Genomic DNA, 18,048 nt, shown 5'->3' on the forward strand with positions numbered 1-18,048 from the left:
AGGACGCGTCACTGCGGTTCTCTATGGTAGCCACCACAGCTAGAACTGCTTGTTGCTGTGTGACCCACGTGTGTGTAGCGACGCGTCGACGCGGAAATATGTCGTCGACGATATTTTGAAGTCGATGCGTCGACGTTGTCGACGCGTCGCTACAGCACTAATTTGCACCAACACAACCAGAGTTATTGCAACGATGAAAAGTGAAAAATGACCCATATGGACAAAAACGTCCACAGTGATACCGGAGGGTTAAGGATAAGTTAACTTAACGTTATCTTACCAGTTGAGAGAGTTACGTTTTGTTTAAAATCATCAATGTAATGCACGTTAGAGGTTTTGTGTTGAACATGAAGTTAGCTAACTTTAGCTCACTCTACCAAAAGTTATTATGTTAAGCTGTACTTTCTGTGGCAGCTCGCTTAATACAAAGAGGGTGCTTCATTGTAAACTGTTCTTACAAATGTGTGTTAATCTACCTGAAATTGTAGGGACAGTTTTTTTCTACTCAATGATACAGAACATTGTTGAGGAGATGCAAAACATACTGTAAATAAGTTGGGTCCGACATACTTTGAGTAATGTTACTTTGCTGCTAACAAATGAAACATTTTCAGATGAGGACATCACCAAGGTGTGTGAGTCTGTCAGGGGACTTGATCTGTTCTCTGCATGTCGTACAGCGCCTATGTACACACTGCTCTGGTATTAATAAAAAATATAATTGTAAAATGCAAGTCTCCCGCTCTTGTCATCATTCAGGCTTTGCATTTGAACTCCTATGACTGGTTGCGGACTTGGAGGGAACGACTTCCTGGCCTTCCTGACATCCAGGAAAAAGGTGAGATTCTAATACATTTCAATGCCAATTGGTACCCAGTTATTTATGGTATTGAGCTTGACATGATTTGGTTTTTTACTTAAGAGGATGTTTGTCCTCTTATTGTGATGTTTGTCCTCTTATTACCTTATCTTTCTTTCAGGTTTAACATCTACCAATGGTTGTACAGGGCTCAACATTATAAATGGCCCGCTGGCCCGGAAGCACTATTTAGACCAACCTGATCTCACCAGAATGCGTGACTCCACCACGTCTCCTTAACACCACAATGCGTGGTGGAGTCACGAACTTTGTTACATTTGCGTGTCGGCACCACGCAAACAACCCCAATGTAAAGTGAATGAGGCTCCTTTGTCGTGGTGCACACACGCATTTCTACAACGTCCCGCAGTGAGCTTTTATTCTATACAACGTTTTTAAAATCTACTATATAGCTTGTAGTAACTCACGGGAGACTTCTTTTATTTTATTTGTATTCATAATAATTTTTATTTTTCAGAATGTTACATTAGTTACGAATTTGTGTTCTCAAAAAACAGTGCATTGTGTGTAATGCAACTGTGATTTTTATTAAATTAGTTCGTTTTTAAGGAAGGCCAGAGCTTCAGCTGTGTCAAATAGATTGTTCCCTTCAGTTAACGTTATTTAAAAGATAATGATCATGTCCTCTGTATTGTATTACGAGCGTCCATTCCCATTGGATAACGGAGAATTTTACACCCGGAAGTAAGTAGCCTATTCTCCTTACTGTCGATTGATTTTACAGTGATATCTGCACTACTCATCGACTAAAAAACACCAAATTGTCCTTGTTAATTACACAACATTGATTGGTTTGAATTGTGTGCAATGCTTTTGTATTTTCCCCCTTCGATTCGGAGAAACAAATATTTTTTCGGCGTTTTAGGATAGCCGAAGACACTACACTACCCAGAATCCTCAGCTATCGTTTGGAACTACACCATGTGCTTAGCTTGACAAACCCCGTGATCAGTCCTCAACCTCTGTGATTGGATGCGCGACGTTTACACACAGAGCGTCCAAAAGGACTTTGAAATGGAATGAAACCCATCGACGGCACACTATTCAAAACAGGAATCGAACGTGTCCTACCCCCCTCCCCCCCTTAGGTCACAGGCTCCTCCAACAGTGCTACGCAATAAAACAGATACACAGAAAAAATTGTGAAATAGTGCAATAAGAGTCTATATACAAGTGATTGGAATATGATATATTAGATAAATAATTTCTAAGTAGCAGCCAGATGAATGTTATTTCTAAATTCAGGTGTTTAATAGTCTTCTGGCCTGTGGGATGAAGCTGTCTCTGTGTCTGGTGGTTTTAGTCCGAATGCTGTGGTACCGCCTGCCAGACTGCAGCAGACAGAACCGTTTGTGGCTGGGGTGATGGTGGTCTTTTATAATTGGTATTTTTACTCCACTACATTTATTTTAGTTACTTTACAGATTTGGATTAATGATGTGAAATATAAACAAGCCTTAAATCAGACTTTAGTTACACCTGAATGAAATTCAGTGAAGGTGATTGTCAAGTGCCAACAATCAGGCGAGATATTTGATAGTTGGTGCTTGAGAAGACTAAATATTTATCTGCAGATCCGTTTAAAGCATATTCATTACTCGTTATTCTCTAATAGTTCATTAAAGACTGTATATAATTGCTATTTTGCACATCCCTTTCAAGATTTCAAGATTTTCGAAGGTTTATTGACATATCATATACACAACAGTGTAGTTATGCAATGAATGAAAAACTTGGGTCACAGGTTCCTCAACAGTCCATTACAAGACATCTATCAATGTGTGTATACTTCCACCATTACACTGTCGTATTCTGCACATTTCTTTAAATAAAGCCTTATTAGTTAGCACATCCTCCTATCAGGCACTAAACTGTTTTACTCTAGATATCATTTGAGTATCTTCTTGATATTTTCTATTCTATATTTATATAATTGACCTTCTACTTTCCCACTATTTTGTATGTACTCTTAATATTTGAATGTTTTCATAAAATATAACACATTCAAAAGTGCGTTACAAAAATGAAAGACATTAAGAAAAAGGCATTTTAAACAGTCATTAAAAAGCAACACAATCTTCCTGCATTGCAATTACTCTAAACGTGTAATAACGTGCTTTAACCAGTAGGTGGTTTGGGTTAAAAGCATAGGTTAAAAGGCTGTCAAGTTTACAGTGTTAACAAAATAAAATATACTGCTGTTTCCGGTTTAGTTTACGACGAATATTATTTTGTTATTGTTTTGATATTTGTAACACAAAAGCGATGGAAAAAATCCATAGAAACCAAAAAAAGATGGTCTTAACATGACCCAGTCGTCTAGTAGTTAATAAAAAACAATAATATCAAAACAAAATATTACTACTAACTTTATTGTGAAATTAAAACAGAACGGTAAAAGAATAGTTTCCGGTCTATGCTGATGCCCGATCTCTGTAGATAAATAAAGAACTAAGACAGATGTGTAATATTTAATGCAGCCAAACCATTTATTACAATGCATTCATGTGATGACTATCAAAGAGTAAAGCAAGCACTGCTGAATAAAGTATGATTTTCTCTTTTACGAAACGTTTTTTTTATATGGAATGCAGTTGGAGGTCAACCAATCAAAGAGCTTGAGGGCTGATCACGGGGTTCATGGTGTAGTCCCAAACGATAGCTGAGGATTCTGGGTAGTGTAGTGTCTTCTGCCGTCCAAAAACTCAGAAAAAATATTTGTCTCTCCGAATCGAAGGGGGAAAATACAAAAGCATTGTACACAATTCAAACCAATCAATGTTGTGTAATTAACAAGGACAATTTGGTGTTTTTTATTGGATGAGTAGTGCAGATATCACTGTAAAATCAATCGACAGTAAGGAGAATAGGCTACTTACTTCCGGGTGTAAAATTCTCCGTTATCCAATGGGAATGGACGCTCGTAATACAAGACATGATAATTATCTTTTAAATAACGTTAACTAAAGGGAACAATCTATTTGACACAGCTGAAGCTCTGGCCTTCCTTAAAAACAAACTAATTTAATAAAAATCACAGTTGCATTACACACAATGCACTGTTTTTTGAGAACACAAATTCGTAACTAATGTAATTTTTACATTCTGACGAAAAATAAAAATAATTATGAATACAAATAAAATAAAAGAAGCCTCCCGTGAGTTACTACACGCTATAAAGTAGATTTAAAAAACGTTGTATAGAATAAAAGCTCACTGCGGGACGTTGTAGAAATGCGTGTGTGCACCACGACAAAGGAGCCTCATTCACTTTACATTGGGGTTGTTTGCGTGGTGCCGACACGCAAATGTCACAAAGTTCGTGACTCCACCACGCATTGTGGTGTTAAGGAGTCGTGGTGGAGTCACGCATTCTGGTGAGATCAGGTTGATTTAGACCCCCCGGGCCAGCATAACGTACTTTCCACTTGCCCACTCGCCCGAGTGGGCACTAAAAATATAGCTTTAAAAAAAGAAAATGGTCCTCTGGTCAGTGGCGACTGGTCATTAGGGGCAGGGCACAGCCCCACCTAGTGTCAGCAGAAAGTATTAAAATAATGATTACAACAAAATGCAAAAAATAAATTAAAAAATATATAAAATATATTTTAAGATCATGTTTAATCATCTGATTCGTCTGTACATTACTGTTTTAGTATGTGTTCTTCTAATTAGTGTCTACAGTGTGTGCCTATTGAGCTGTTTAGAGCCATGTGGGACAAAACCTGATCCTGCCCCTCCCTCTGACTGTCTAAGTGAACGGTGACTGCAAAAACTACACTGCACATGCTCAGAGTATTTTCCTATTTAATGTGTGTGGCAAAAAATAATGACCATAGGGGCAAAGTGCTGCCATCCCCACCATACGTCATCTCACATCATTCAGAGCTAATTGGCTGTAAGTGTGCCGCGAAAAGTGTGGTGTGTGAAGAGGAGGAGAGAGAGCTGCAGTGACGTGTCCTACAACCAGGAAGTAAGCAAAAAAGCAACGAGATTTCTCCATAGGATTTTAGAAAATAGCTCAAAATAAGATCTGTGGGAAACGTAGCTGTTAGATAAATGTACGTTTTGTTCAGCCGGATAATATCCACATGTCTACCCTACTTTTATCATTTTCGAAACAAAAATCTATTGATTAGATTAGATTTATGATAGACTTTTGAAACTACAAGAAGATAAGGAGGACTTTTACAAAAAAGTAATAGAGATGTTTGTCCAGAAGGATAGGCAAATGGACTTAATCTTCAAGTCAAGGTAAGACTGCAATTTTATTGAAAATGGGATCTTACTAAGAGAGAACAATTCAATATTTAAATGATAAAATTACATTGTTTTGGGTATCCTTCTGTTGAACTGTCTGTTTAAAATTAATTGAAGCATCAGACAAAAAAAGCTTTTGAAAATAATATTATATTTTGATTTAATATATTTGTAGACCTGAAGAGTCAGTGCCAGTACCTCACCAGCCATGAACCTCTCTGCAGAAGCTTATATATAGACATCTGAGTTTGTTGTGCCCCACCACTTTTGTACATATAGAAACGCCACTGCCTATGGTATTGGTATTTTGACAAGCAATTTTGTTGAATTGTTTCGTTTATTAACGCTACAACAGCGTTTTGTGAGGCAGTTGTCATTGTTGGGTGAAAAGCAAACAGCTGTTTGCTGTGAAGCGCAGCGCGAGCAGGCTCCGGTGAGCGGGAGCGCGCTCGTTCACTACAGACTTTCGTGCCACCTAACCATTTGCCAAAATGTTTTTAATACCAGCGGTAACCGGCCAAGCGCCGGGCAAAAAACAATCTTCAAATAAAAGAAAGTCACCGGAGGAGTTAAAGGAGAGTGACAGGGAGTATGAGAAGAAGAGGGAGAGGAAGTTTCAGCCACACTAGTTTGATCGATGGAGTTGGCTTCTATAGAGTGGTGCAGTCATGCGTCCTAAAACCCTTTTATAATTTTCAAATCATAAATCATTCAAAAATGTTAAAAGTAGGGTAGACATGTGGAGATTATCCGGCTGAACAAAAGGTGCATTTATCTAACAGGTTCGTTTTCCTGGTTTTAGGACACGTCACTGCACCTCTCAATATGATGCCAATATAAACAAGGTCTTTTGTCGGCTCTGTACATCAATGCCGACCTATGCTGACAAGTAAGTGAACAGTAGAAAATATAAAAGGTATCCGTTATAGGGAAATGTCCCAGCAGTTTAGGATAATGAAGGTTTTAATCTAGGCTATTACATAGCCATTACATTTCTAACTCCTGATGACAGGAAGGCAGAAAGCGCATTATACTAATAATAATACTCATAATAATAGCAGACATTTTTTAACAATGACCACAATATAATTATTTTAATAAACCAAATATTGAACAATTGAGGAAAATGAGGAAGAACTGATGATTCAAATGTTGTAGTACAAGTAGTAATGTAGTTTGTGCATAAATTACTATTGCAACACATCTGTTCATTTTCTTCATTATTAGTCAATCTTTTTAGACGAATGCTCTTGGGCCAGTGGTTACAATGGTGGTGCCAGTGATAATAACATTCCACCGGCCCGGAGGGCCAGTGAAATGTTACCCTTAATGTCTACCCCTGTTGTACATGACAGAGACCTCCTCCACCTCTTCGCTGTCCTACTAGTCAACCCTTCTGATCAGGTCCTTTCCTAAATAATGGTAAGTTGTTTTACAGTTCAGTGCGCATTAATTTAGCAACTTAAAGGTGGGGTAGGTAATTTTGGAGAAACCAGCTCGACTGCGCTAGAATTTAAAAATACACAACCGGAAGAAATCTGCCACTTCCTTACAGAGCCCCTCCTCCAACACACACAAACGTGCACATGACCAATGAGGGCACGAGATACGTTTGTGCACAGATGGAAGGCTGACAGGCAGGTAGGCCATCCAGTTATTTTAGCCGGGCCGGGCTAAAATTATTGGTCGTGCTTTTTACAGTACCACGGCTTCCACAGATGACATTTTTTAATGGATTTTTTGTCAAAGCACTTAAGATATTCATTGCTATCGGGATGTTAAGAGCATTCCATGGAATATAACAAAAAGTGTATCTCGAGCCGGTTTCTCAAACTTACCTATACCCCACCTTTAATGCTTTACTGCTGTTGAATAAATCCTATATTGCTCGTGATTTTTATTTTTAACTATGATTTGCAATCTTTTTGATTCCAATTACAATAATCTTTTTGTTATAATTGTAAAACACATCTTAACATCCATCAGCAATCAATAAAACAAATCATCCAACACAAAATAGAAAAAAGCTGTGTTAGGGAATAATTTACTTTCAACCTTCGACCCAGTTCATCGTTTTCTCTCTTTACTGTCTCTTTTCCCAAGGCATAGTTCTACGGCCTTGGGTATTGCTGCTATCTCTCTTTAGAAGGGGCAGCTTCGGCGCATTGTTGTTGCCAGCTTATGACCGAGCACAAGCTGACGTGAGATAGTTGAAGAAGCCCTTCTTTTTAGGAACGTAGGTTCCCTGACGCACATTCTTTTCTATGGACGACAACTCTAGTTAGATTCAGGGTCCATATTTGTTTAGTCTCGCTGATAAAGAATGTTGATTATTACACTCCGAACTAGTTAAAACCTCGAGCTACAGGAGGGTTCTTCAGAATTGATTGTGGCATCTCAACTGGGTGGTCAACTCGTGGCCCGTGACATGTCTTGTGAATTTTCCGGTCGAAGCTCCAAATAAACCAGTTTGCCATCAAAGCTCCAGCTCTCCATCGTGTCTCTCTTTGAGCCCTGACTCCAATTGCTTCAGAAGCCCCACAGGCTGGACCTATTCTATTTATTTTTATACAACAGCAACTATTGGGAGTGCTCATTGATGTCATCAAGAGCCATTGAGTCTACCTTTTGTAGTCGGCCTCTTAGAATGTTTATAATTTCTTTGTCTCTTAAAGGTGGGGTAGGTACGTTTCAGAAACCGGCTCGAGATACACTTTTTGTTATATTCCATGGAATGCTCTTAACATCCCGATAGCAATGAATATCTTAAGTGCTTTGACAAAAAATCCATAAAAAAATGTCATCTGTAGAAGCCGTAATACTGTAAAAAGTACAACCAAACCGATTGGATGGTCTACCTGCCTGTCAGCCTTCCATCGGGGCACAAACTTATCTCGTGCCCTCATTGGTCATGTGCACGTTCGTGTGTGTTGGAGGAGGGGCTCTATAAGGAAGTGGCAGATTTTCTCCGGTTGTGTATTTTCAAATTCTAGCGATTTTGAGCTGGTTTCTCAAACTTACCTACCCCACCTTTAACATTCCTATAATAAATTGTTTTATTGTTGATATTGTTTTGTTCTTTATTTTTGTTGTGAGAATCACTTTGCAATTGTGTAGGTGCTATATAAATAGTTATACTAATATTATTGTTGTTACCATCATTACTATTATTAATAATGTTTTCTTTGTTTTCTTTATTTATCGCTGCAGAAAGGATCATGCCAGCCCACATCAAACACCTGATCAAAAACTTGTAAATCTTCAGGTAGAAAATATGAAAACACCTGTTCAAAGTTCCAGTTTCCTGTACATGGAACCATGCCTGTATGGGACTCTGTTCCACATGTCTTCAGTCAGTTCTGGACCCTATGACTCGGACACTAGTTCTACCAAGGCTTATTTGAGGTAAGCTGTCACGATCTGTCTGTATTGTATTTTGTCTGGTCTTTTTCTGTCCTTTGTTTCATGTTTTATTTTGAAAGGTCTTCACCTCCTGTCTTGCCTGTTTCTGTCTGCGTTGTGTCTTGTTTAAATCTGTCTGTCGTTCCCTGTCGTCAGTTAGCCGACATTAACGTTACCATTACACTCGTTTAAGACTCACTCTTACGGAACCAACTCACTCCCCAATTGTGTATATACAGCTCTCAACATGCCCAGACTTGTAGTGATTTTCTCCTCGTTCAATACTTTTCACCTCATTCTGAAAAAAAGAGGTGAAATGTGCTAACGTGACGGCCGTCTTGGTGTTGGTGACGTTGTGTATTGTGCGGGACCAGAGATGTAGTACATTCATAGACTGTATATATAATTGGACGTAGGGTCCTTGACGTCACCCATAGGATTCTGCAGAGTTGCAGAGAAGCCCTTAGTAGGCGGAGTCGACCACTAACGGCTCGACAGTGATGTCAGAGTTCAACTCCCGCCTGCTCCAGCCTGATCCAAATAAGGGCAAAGAGGCGGAGCCGAGGCGGGACCTCCTGCCACCGAGCTGAAAGTTCCAGAGCTAGCTGAAGCTACCAAGCTAAGCTAACATGTTCCCCATCTGCCGTCGCATTTTACGTTTCTAAGGTAAGCGGACATTAAACTATTCAGCATAACTATCAATAATAATCTAAGTTATTGAATTTTTAGCATAATACATCAGAATCTTACAATCCCTTAACGTTTGTATGCAATTGTGCTAAATTCAACACTGGAATCAAGCAAATATTAATATGTTTGCATGACATTAGTTATTTATATTTTGATATCACTTAAAGGTGGGGTAGGTAAGTTTGAGAAACCGGCTCGAGATCGCTAGAATTTGAAAATACACAACTGGAGAAAATCTGCCACTTCCTTACAGAGCCCCTCCTCCAACACACACGAACGCGTACATGACCAATGAGGGCACGAGATAAGTTTGTGCCCCGATAGAAGGCTGACAGGCAGGTAGGCCATCCAATTTGGTTGTATTTTTTACAGTATTACGGCTTCGACAGATGACATTTTTTTCTGGATTTTTTGTCAAAGCACTTAAGATATTCATTGCTATCGGGATGTTAAGAGCATTCCATGGAATATAACAAAAAGTGTATCTCGAGCCGGTTTCTGAAACTTACCTACCCCACCTTTAACTATACGTTTAATACATTTAAGTCAAGCTACGGTACATGTGATGGTAGCTAGTTAGTACTCTTACCTGTGATGCCTCCTCCAAACAGCATAATAACCAGACTGTATCATTAAAACTAAGTACCAGTTCTAGATCCTTGACTTTAGACAAACAATTCAAAAGACAACATGTATTTAAAGACTAATCTTTATTTGAATGTGCCTCTTAACCTGATATATTAGTTATACAATAATAGTATTAACAATCTAAAAAACTGAGCAACTCAACAGTCAACTTTATATTTCTTATTGTCTAAAGCATTTATTATTTTAATTTTCCCCTCTCATATTCAGTGTGGACGGATTGAGACAGCGTGGTGTCCAGAGAGCTGCAGAGACTTCAGGGAGAAACCTCCGTGTGATGGACGTCTTGTCTGTTGGTTTGGAGAGGACTGAGGGTCTTTCCTCAGCGAGGAGGACCAGGCCTGATGGAGGAGCTGATACCATAGCTGATACCAACTGCACAGGCCTAGTCTGTCACTTTATTTGACTAAATATGCTTACTTATACATGTAATAGGTTTACACCTTCTGTCCATATGTGCTTTTTATTTAAAACATTTGATTAACTTTTGGTTCACATTTCAATAAATTGTATTTGTATTTGCACTCCTTTCGTCCATTATTCTTACTGAAAATGTTAGATTACACATTCACATCTGACTGAAGATTGGCCCCATTTATTTGTGACGTTGCAAACTCTGCGGTACAAGGCACAAGTGATGTGAAGCTCATAAAGTGAGGCAAATAGAAATAATCAGCTGATGGAGTGTAGATGTGGAAATAGGTGCATTCGATCAGCCGACTGTGTTTTCACAATAAAAGTAGTTTCTTAGTGAATGTCCTGTACTGGTCTTAAAATCTCATAACATCAGCTTTTAATGTTCCTCTTGGATGTTCTTCTTGACCCTCAGAGAAGGAGAACATGTCGTGTCTTTCAGGCATGTCCTTTCCTAACAAAAATGACAGGAAACATAAAACATGTTATTGCAGAACAAGTGTGTTATTTATGAAAGCGGTGTGTTTGTGTGTTTAGGGGCTGTAGATATAATTATTTTGTAATTGTAATGTTCTTTTTTTTATTTCAACAGAGATACAAAGACAATCAGATTATGAATGAACAGAATGAAGTTCATCAATATTGAAATATATTTTATTATCAAAATAATATTTAACTGTTATCAAAACGTAGTGCAACTGTAGAAGCTTGCTCTGTCTCTGTCTCACTGAAAGAATAACTTTTACCACGTTTTTTACAGACAATATAGAGAGATAAATATTAGCAGTTCTCACTATCTGTTAAATAGTCAATGGTGACTGTAAAAACTACACTGCGCATGCTCAGAGTATTTTCCTATTTAATGTGTGTGGCAAAAAAAGAATGGGCATTGAGCTGCCATCCCCACCATACAGTACGTCATCTCACATAATTCAGAGCTGATTGGCTGTAAGTACGTGTGCCGCGAAAAGTGTGGTGTGTGAAGAGGAGACGAGAGAGCTGCAGTGACGCGTCCTAAAACCCGGAAGTAAGCTGCGCGTGGGTTCTCTCGACAAAAAAGCAATGAGATTTCTCCATAGGATTTTAGAAAATAGCTCCAAATAAGATCTGTGGGAAACCTGTTCTAATCATAAATCTATCGATTAGATTAGATGTATGATAGACTTTTGAAACTACAAGAAGATAAGGAGGACTTTTACAAAAAAGTAATAGAGATTTTTGTCCAGAAGGATAGCATGGACTTCATCTTCAAGTCAAGGTAAGACCGCAATTTTATTGAAAATGGGATCTTACTAAGAGAGAACAATTCAATATTTAAATGATAAAATTACATTTTTTGGGTATCCTTCTGTTGAACTGTCTGTTTAAAATTAATCGAAGCATCAGACAAAAAAAGCTTTTGAAAATAATATTATATTTTGATTTAGGTCAAAATATATTATTTGTAAACCTGAAGAGTCAGTGCCAGTGCCTCACCAGCCATGAACCTCACTGCAGAAGCTTATATATAGACATCTAAGTTTTTTGTGCCCCACCACTTTTGTACATGGTAAAGAACCATGTGTACAAACAATATAACTGATTCTCTTCTGTTGAACATATTGAATTGTGTATTGTCCGAGTCAGGGTCCTTTTTATTTTACTGTAACTTTGGAAGTTGTGTTACCAATGCTTACTGTTTATTTGATACCAATTTGGTAATGCAATTAATAAAAACAACAAGGTTTGGGTTCGTTCTTCAGATGACTGTGACGTTAACGTGTAAGCTTAATAATGAACTCCAGCTCAACCAACCATATTGTAATATCTAAGTAATCATCTTGAAATATGACATTAATAATTGTATATACACACATCTTATTGTGAGGTTGATTTCACATACACTACTTCGACATTAGCTTGTCTACATACTTGAGCATAGCCAATTTAAATTAACCTTAGTTTCTACCTACATAATAAAATATCTCTAAGTTACAAGGATGACCTTATTTTATCAACCTCAAACAGAAGCCGTTTTTTCTACAGTATTATCCCACTTAACGCTTAACAATTGTCTATTTCGTTTTAACCTTTACATATACAGTCCATGGTTTTAACTTGGAGGCTACGATTAGCATCGTTAGCACCGATGTAGCTACCACTAGCTTACACGCTAACCCAAGCCTTAACATTCATTGAAGCTGATTAAAATCATTAACACATAAATAAGTACTCGATTTTCACTTACCGCAAAACTGCATGCAGCACCGTCTGTTTCAACCGCAGAGCGAGTCACAATAGTCCGATATATAAGCATGAAGAACGAACAAACACGGCCGGCTTCAAGTTGTGTTCCCTGGATGAACTGACCAGTGTCCCTGTAGCTAGCTTCATGGAGAAGCTAGCAGAGAGACAAGAAGCTAGCAGCTTGTTTTTCCCTTTTAAACTGTGGGTTTTTCTCTAGAAGTTTTTCCTTGTACGATGTGAGGGTCTAAGGATAGAGGGTGTCGTTTTTCTCATACTGATATTCTGAACAATCTGTGCTGTTGTATTTGCTGTAAAGTGTCTCTACTGTAGGCTATTTTTATTATATGTACAGCACTTTGGCTCGACCAAAAATCGTTTATAAATGTGCTATATAAATAAAACTTGATTTGATTTGATAACAGCAGCAGTCACTTTACAGAGCTGTCACTCAATGTGACCACGCCCTAATTTATGCAAAAAACTTTAAGACCTAATATAAATAAAAGGGTCGTGTTAGAAAACAATTCACTCACAGATCCATAATCATGAAGGTGGAATCTAACTATATTCATAGTTAGATTATATATATACAATTCCGTATTGGCGTTCCGGCTCTTCCCCAGAGTTTGCCGCTTGAGTACATTGAGCGGTTTCACGCAAAAAAAAGTGTTACTTCACAGTCTTACGACAATATTTTTTTTGTTTGACTTGCAAAATTATCTTTTAAATTGCCAAACATCTTATGTGTAATTCATGGCACAATTCAAACGGGATCGAAAGATAACTTTTCTCTCGCCATTGACTTTACGGGTGGCGCTGTGGTCAGTGGCGCAGTGGTCTGTGCATCTGATCATCAGATCAAGGGGGTGCTGGGGAACTCCAGTTCGAAACCCGCTACTGCCGCCACTGCGTCAGGCTGTTGTGTCCTTGGGCAAGACACTTCACCCGGATTTGCTCCTGTGGGTATTTTCCACAGTACATGTATAATATCAATGTGTACTTATAAAAGCGCCTCGATGACGTGAAGATGGACGGTGTGGCGCAGTGCGCTGTGCAATGATCATCAGATCAAGGGGTGAAACCCGCCGCTGCTGCGTCTGTAAAGCCGTTGTGTCCTTGGGCAAGACACTTCACCTGAACTTGCTCCTGTGGTTATTGTCCACATAGACCATTGCATGTATACAAAATATGGGTAATGTGTATTTGTAAAGCGCTTTGAGCACTGGAAAAGCGCTATAATAAATGTATTAAATAATGTATTATATAAACGGAATTATTATTATTAATACATATTTTTTCCGAAATAAGGTCCCATAGAGTTCCATCGGTGTGTAAGCCATGTATTTGATACATGCATTGATGCTTTTTGATGTCAACATGAGCTTCTGTGAATATATGTAGTCACAGAAGTATTTAAAGGGATACTTTACCTTCAAATATGCCATACGAATAATTTAGAATAAGTCTCCTGTTGGACATTGAATTCTTGAAGAAAACCTTTTATTATTGAATACATTGTAATGTGTAATGAAGATAGATAGAACTTATTGTCATTACACAGGACAGGTACCATGTAACGAAACGGTTTCTCTGCATTTGACCCATCCTAGTGTTAGGAGCAGTGGGCTGCCATTATGTACGGTGCCCGGGGAGCAGTGTAGGGAACGGTGCCTTGCTCAGGGACACCTCGGTGGCACTTGGTCTTTCCGAGACTTGAACTGGTGACCTTCCAATTGCCAAGCCAAGTCCCTATGGACTTCGCCACCACCGCCTCATAATGAAGAATAAAAAACTGAAGTAATGTTAAGACATTTAGGTAAATTGGGACTGCGTTTAACACCCGCAGAAATAATTCATAACATCTGTTTACAACCTTAAATTCTTGACTGCATATGTTTAACACAAGCAACACTGAATAACTTTGAAACTGCTTGTAGGATTTAAAAGCCTGTTTGCAGTATATTTATTTGTTGTCTTAAATGAAATATTATAAAATCAACAGATTAACAATGTTAGCATTTTTATGTCTTGCAGTATATGTGAAACCATGAAGAAACAGTCCATCAGCACAACCTGAATATAAAGGATATACAAGCACAATACTCTCTCTGAGAAGTGGTGGATTAAAATTAATGCTAATTAAAAACATTCATTGTTTAAGCCAAATGAAGCCAAGCACTTAAATAAACCTAATTTCACATTACTCCTTTGAATTTGGAGAAAAAGTCCATTCGATGTAGATGACAATGGGTTGTTATTTACATCTTTGTATACAACACATTTATATGATCTTCCTGAGTCCTGTGGATTTTTTGAAAATGAAAGTAGTATTTTACAATATACTAAATATATCAATTAATCAACACATTTTACATACACCCATTCAATTAAGATGCCCATCTACATTTTATTAATTGGTTGATTTTTATAAAATCAAACACAATTTTAATTTTAACAAACTGAGATTTATACATCATATAAAACATTCTAATTGTTTTTCATATTTAAAGCTAGTTATTGTAAACTGCATTGATTTGTCAAAAGCGAAAATGAACTGCTGCTTTTTTCATCACAGAGTTATAACAATCCCTGGGTTCTGCTATTCTGCAATTTCAACCACATCCGGCTTGGACCGCTCATTGTTGAAGAAGAGAGGGTTGTCGAAGGTTGATAACTTTTTGGGTATAAGCAAGCTGCGGCCAGACTTCTTGAATAGAAACAAGGTGATTAATGTTCCTATGACAATTGCAATAATGACCAGGGAAACTATCAAAAAAACGTGGCCACGGGTTTGAGGATCCATCCCAGGAGTTACTGTACAGAATCAACAAGTAGATGATGAGCAACAAGAACAAATGTAACATTTTTGACTTAATATACACATGTATAGATTTATCTTACCAGTTGTCTGTGTCACTTGAATTACTACTGTAGAAAGATAACAAACATGATAAAAACTTTTTAAAAATGCTTCTCATTTATTTGATTTAACATCTGAATCAATTTATGAATATATTTTTCTATTTCATTTCTTGCTTCTTTCAACACAATGTTAAATGAAAAACACAATCATGTTATATATTATACATACATAGTCCTATTTTCTACAATGATCTCACCTTTGGCAGTTTTGCAAATATATCCTCTGTCATACCACTGGTTCTCTGTTGTCCATCTACCATTCCCAACTCTAATCGCTCCATAAGTATGGTCGCCTGGTTGATCCATAAGCCAGTTACTGTAGTCCATAACGCTTCTGTCCAACCACTGCCACATGCCTGGGAACAAATAGAAATGTTGTGTTTTTTTCTTTACTTCAAGATTGTTTTTGGACCAGATTAAATATTTATTTAATTGAACACTCAATATCTTTCCTTTCAATACGAACTGCAACAACATAATATGTTCTGTCTCCTTTTAAGTCTTTTTTTGGCTGAGAGAAATACATAAATGTGTGTTCACTACCAGGTTAATCAGAGCATTTGCTGAAATCATCAGAAAATAAGTTTGACTTGAAGTGGTTTTGGGGCCAGAAAATCAAAACAAGCTGAAAGATGATTGTCTGTTGCAGACCTGATTATAGTCCTCTCAGTGTTTGCACTTGATCAATTCCTTTCACATTATACTTACAAATGTGATGCAAACATTTTAATGGATATAGCTGTATTTGTTTCATATTCTTTTTCTTAACTGAACATAGTTTATATGCCTGTTTTTAGTTCTGTATTCTGCAGGAATAAATATATTATTAATAGCAATCGTCTAACCTTTTTTGTTTCAGAGTTTATGTATCACAAGTACAATGTTCCTTCTTTAAGTCCCAGTGTAGCTTAATTTATATTTCCATGAAAGATCAGACAATGTGACTGTACCTCTGTGGGTTTTATACAAGCCGATCCAGAAAGCAGATTGGTCTTGAAAGCTTATAATATTGCTATGAATGAATTCTTGCTCAGAAGGATCTGTGATGCTGGCAAGAGTTCCACCTTAATTCACAAAGAAACACACAAGCAAACGAAGAAAACTTTAGTTGATGCTAAATACAGCTAATTGATAAGGAATATGTGTAAGATCATCCATAGAAGGTACTTACCATGTCTTACACAGCCAGCTGATGCATCAGGCCATTTAATCCTGTCTGTAAAAAAGAGGTAACAGAAACCCCTAAATTGTAGCCAGCTGTTTCTCTGGCGTGTGTACATCTGCGTTTCTGGGTCGTCAGGGCAAAATCCTGGAAAATCGCTTGACTCTTTTGGTGGCACATCTGTGAATGAGAGGGACATTAAGGACATTTGGATCCACTAATTACTGTAAAGTACATTCTTTCAAATCCAGTGCACTGAAGTACTGTAATCACCAATTTGATAATAAGGTAAATGGGGCAGATTTATGAGCTGCTTCAATATGCTACAGCAGCGCAAAGTGCGTGTTCTCTTTACACAGCGATGTTGTGTGTAAGGAGCGCTCTGCTTCCAGGTTTCCACAAGTACTGTGACAACACCATATGATGATGACATTAACATTAAAATTGACTTGTGTATTAAATTATTAAAATGTATATTAGCTCTACCTGTAGACTTCATGCAAATACTGTTTAAGTTCTGATTGCAGCCGGTAGTGATCCAGTTTCCATTTACATCCACGATCACACAAGGTTGGAATGAGCTTGGTTCCCCTCTACCCCATTTGGTAAAGGTGATGCGCCAGCCATCAATAAATCTGAAATATCCGGCAGTCTGAAAGCAAAGATTGATCAAACTGCATTCAGCTTTAGGAATTCCAAACTATTGGCCTGTTAAGTCATCTTTTAATGCAAATCTGTAATCTTTAATAATTATTACAATAAGGATTCACTTTTGTTTTCATTTTTCTTTACACTATTGAAAAATATGTAAAAGATTTTAAATATATAACTTTTGTGGATGTTATTAATCTGAATACATAACATTACCTGATTTTTGTTCAATCCAATCCACAGAGAAGCATTGAGTTTTAAAGCCATCAGCTCAACATACGCCTGTGACCATTCGTTCCGCAGGCTGGCCAATGTTGCACCATCACGTTCACAATGCTGTTTGGCTGCATCCCAGCTCATATTTTGGGTAACAACCTTAATGGAGTCATTTAATATTTTGACATAGTCGTCGGTAGGAATAGGTTCAGGTGAATCTGGGAGAGAAGGATCTGTTGTGGGTGAGAAATTATACACATTTAGTTGTTTCCATCCATCGTTAAAGGCAGGGCTTTTGTTGAGGACATCGATGCTCAAAACTGATTATTTTTCAAAGAACATTACAATTCCTTATTTGCATAACAGTGTCCAATTTGAATAAACTTGTGATTGAAATACAGTAAAAAGTGCAATTGTATTATCGAAAATATAATCTTGATGATTGCCGAATATTCATCATGATACATAAATCGTTAGATGCTTTGGTACAATTAGTGCTGTTGTAGGTAAAAAAGGTTGACCCCATCCACTGATGGTTTTATTGTGAGGCAAACAATTGCAAATTAGATACTGAATTTGA

General features: G+C 37.6%; 1 protein-coding gene across 2 annotated transcripts in view; it reads right to left on the bottom strand.

The window, feature by feature from the left end:
• Positions 1–14,433: 14,433 nt before the first annotated feature.
• Positions 14,434–18,048, bottom strand: part of LOC117462860 (macrophage mannose receptor 1-like) — a 28,673-nt gene continuing 25,058 nt past the window's right edge. Inside the window, exons 27-33 of one of the 2 annotated variants that reach the window (XM_034105208.2) lie at positions 17,469–17,701; positions 17,088–17,253; positions 16,611–16,781; positions 16,390–16,503; positions 15,637–15,795; positions 15,419–15,445; positions 14,434–15,331 (exon numbers count right to left, since the gene is read on the bottom strand). In XM_034105208.2, the coding sequence (XP_033961099.1) occupies positions 15,117–15,331; positions 15,419–15,445; positions 15,637–15,795; positions 16,390–16,503; positions 16,611–16,781; positions 17,088–17,253; positions 17,469–17,701 (1,085 nt within the window). In that variant the 3' untranslated portion in view covers positions 14,434–15,116. The remainder of the gene's footprint in view (positions 15,332–15,418; positions 15,446–15,636; positions 15,796–16,389; positions 16,504–16,610; positions 16,782–17,087; positions 17,254–17,468; positions 17,702–18,048) is intronic. The other variant, XM_034105207.1, reaches the window with a different exon arrangement.

This window comes from Pseudochaenichthys georgianus, chromosome 17, assembly GCF_902827115.2.
Source record: "Pseudochaenichthys georgianus chromosome 17, fPseGeo1.2, whole genome shotgun sequence".
Taxonomy (NCBI): domain Eukaryota; kingdom Metazoa; phylum Chordata; class Actinopteri; order Perciformes; family Channichthyidae; genus Pseudochaenichthys; species Pseudochaenichthys georgianus.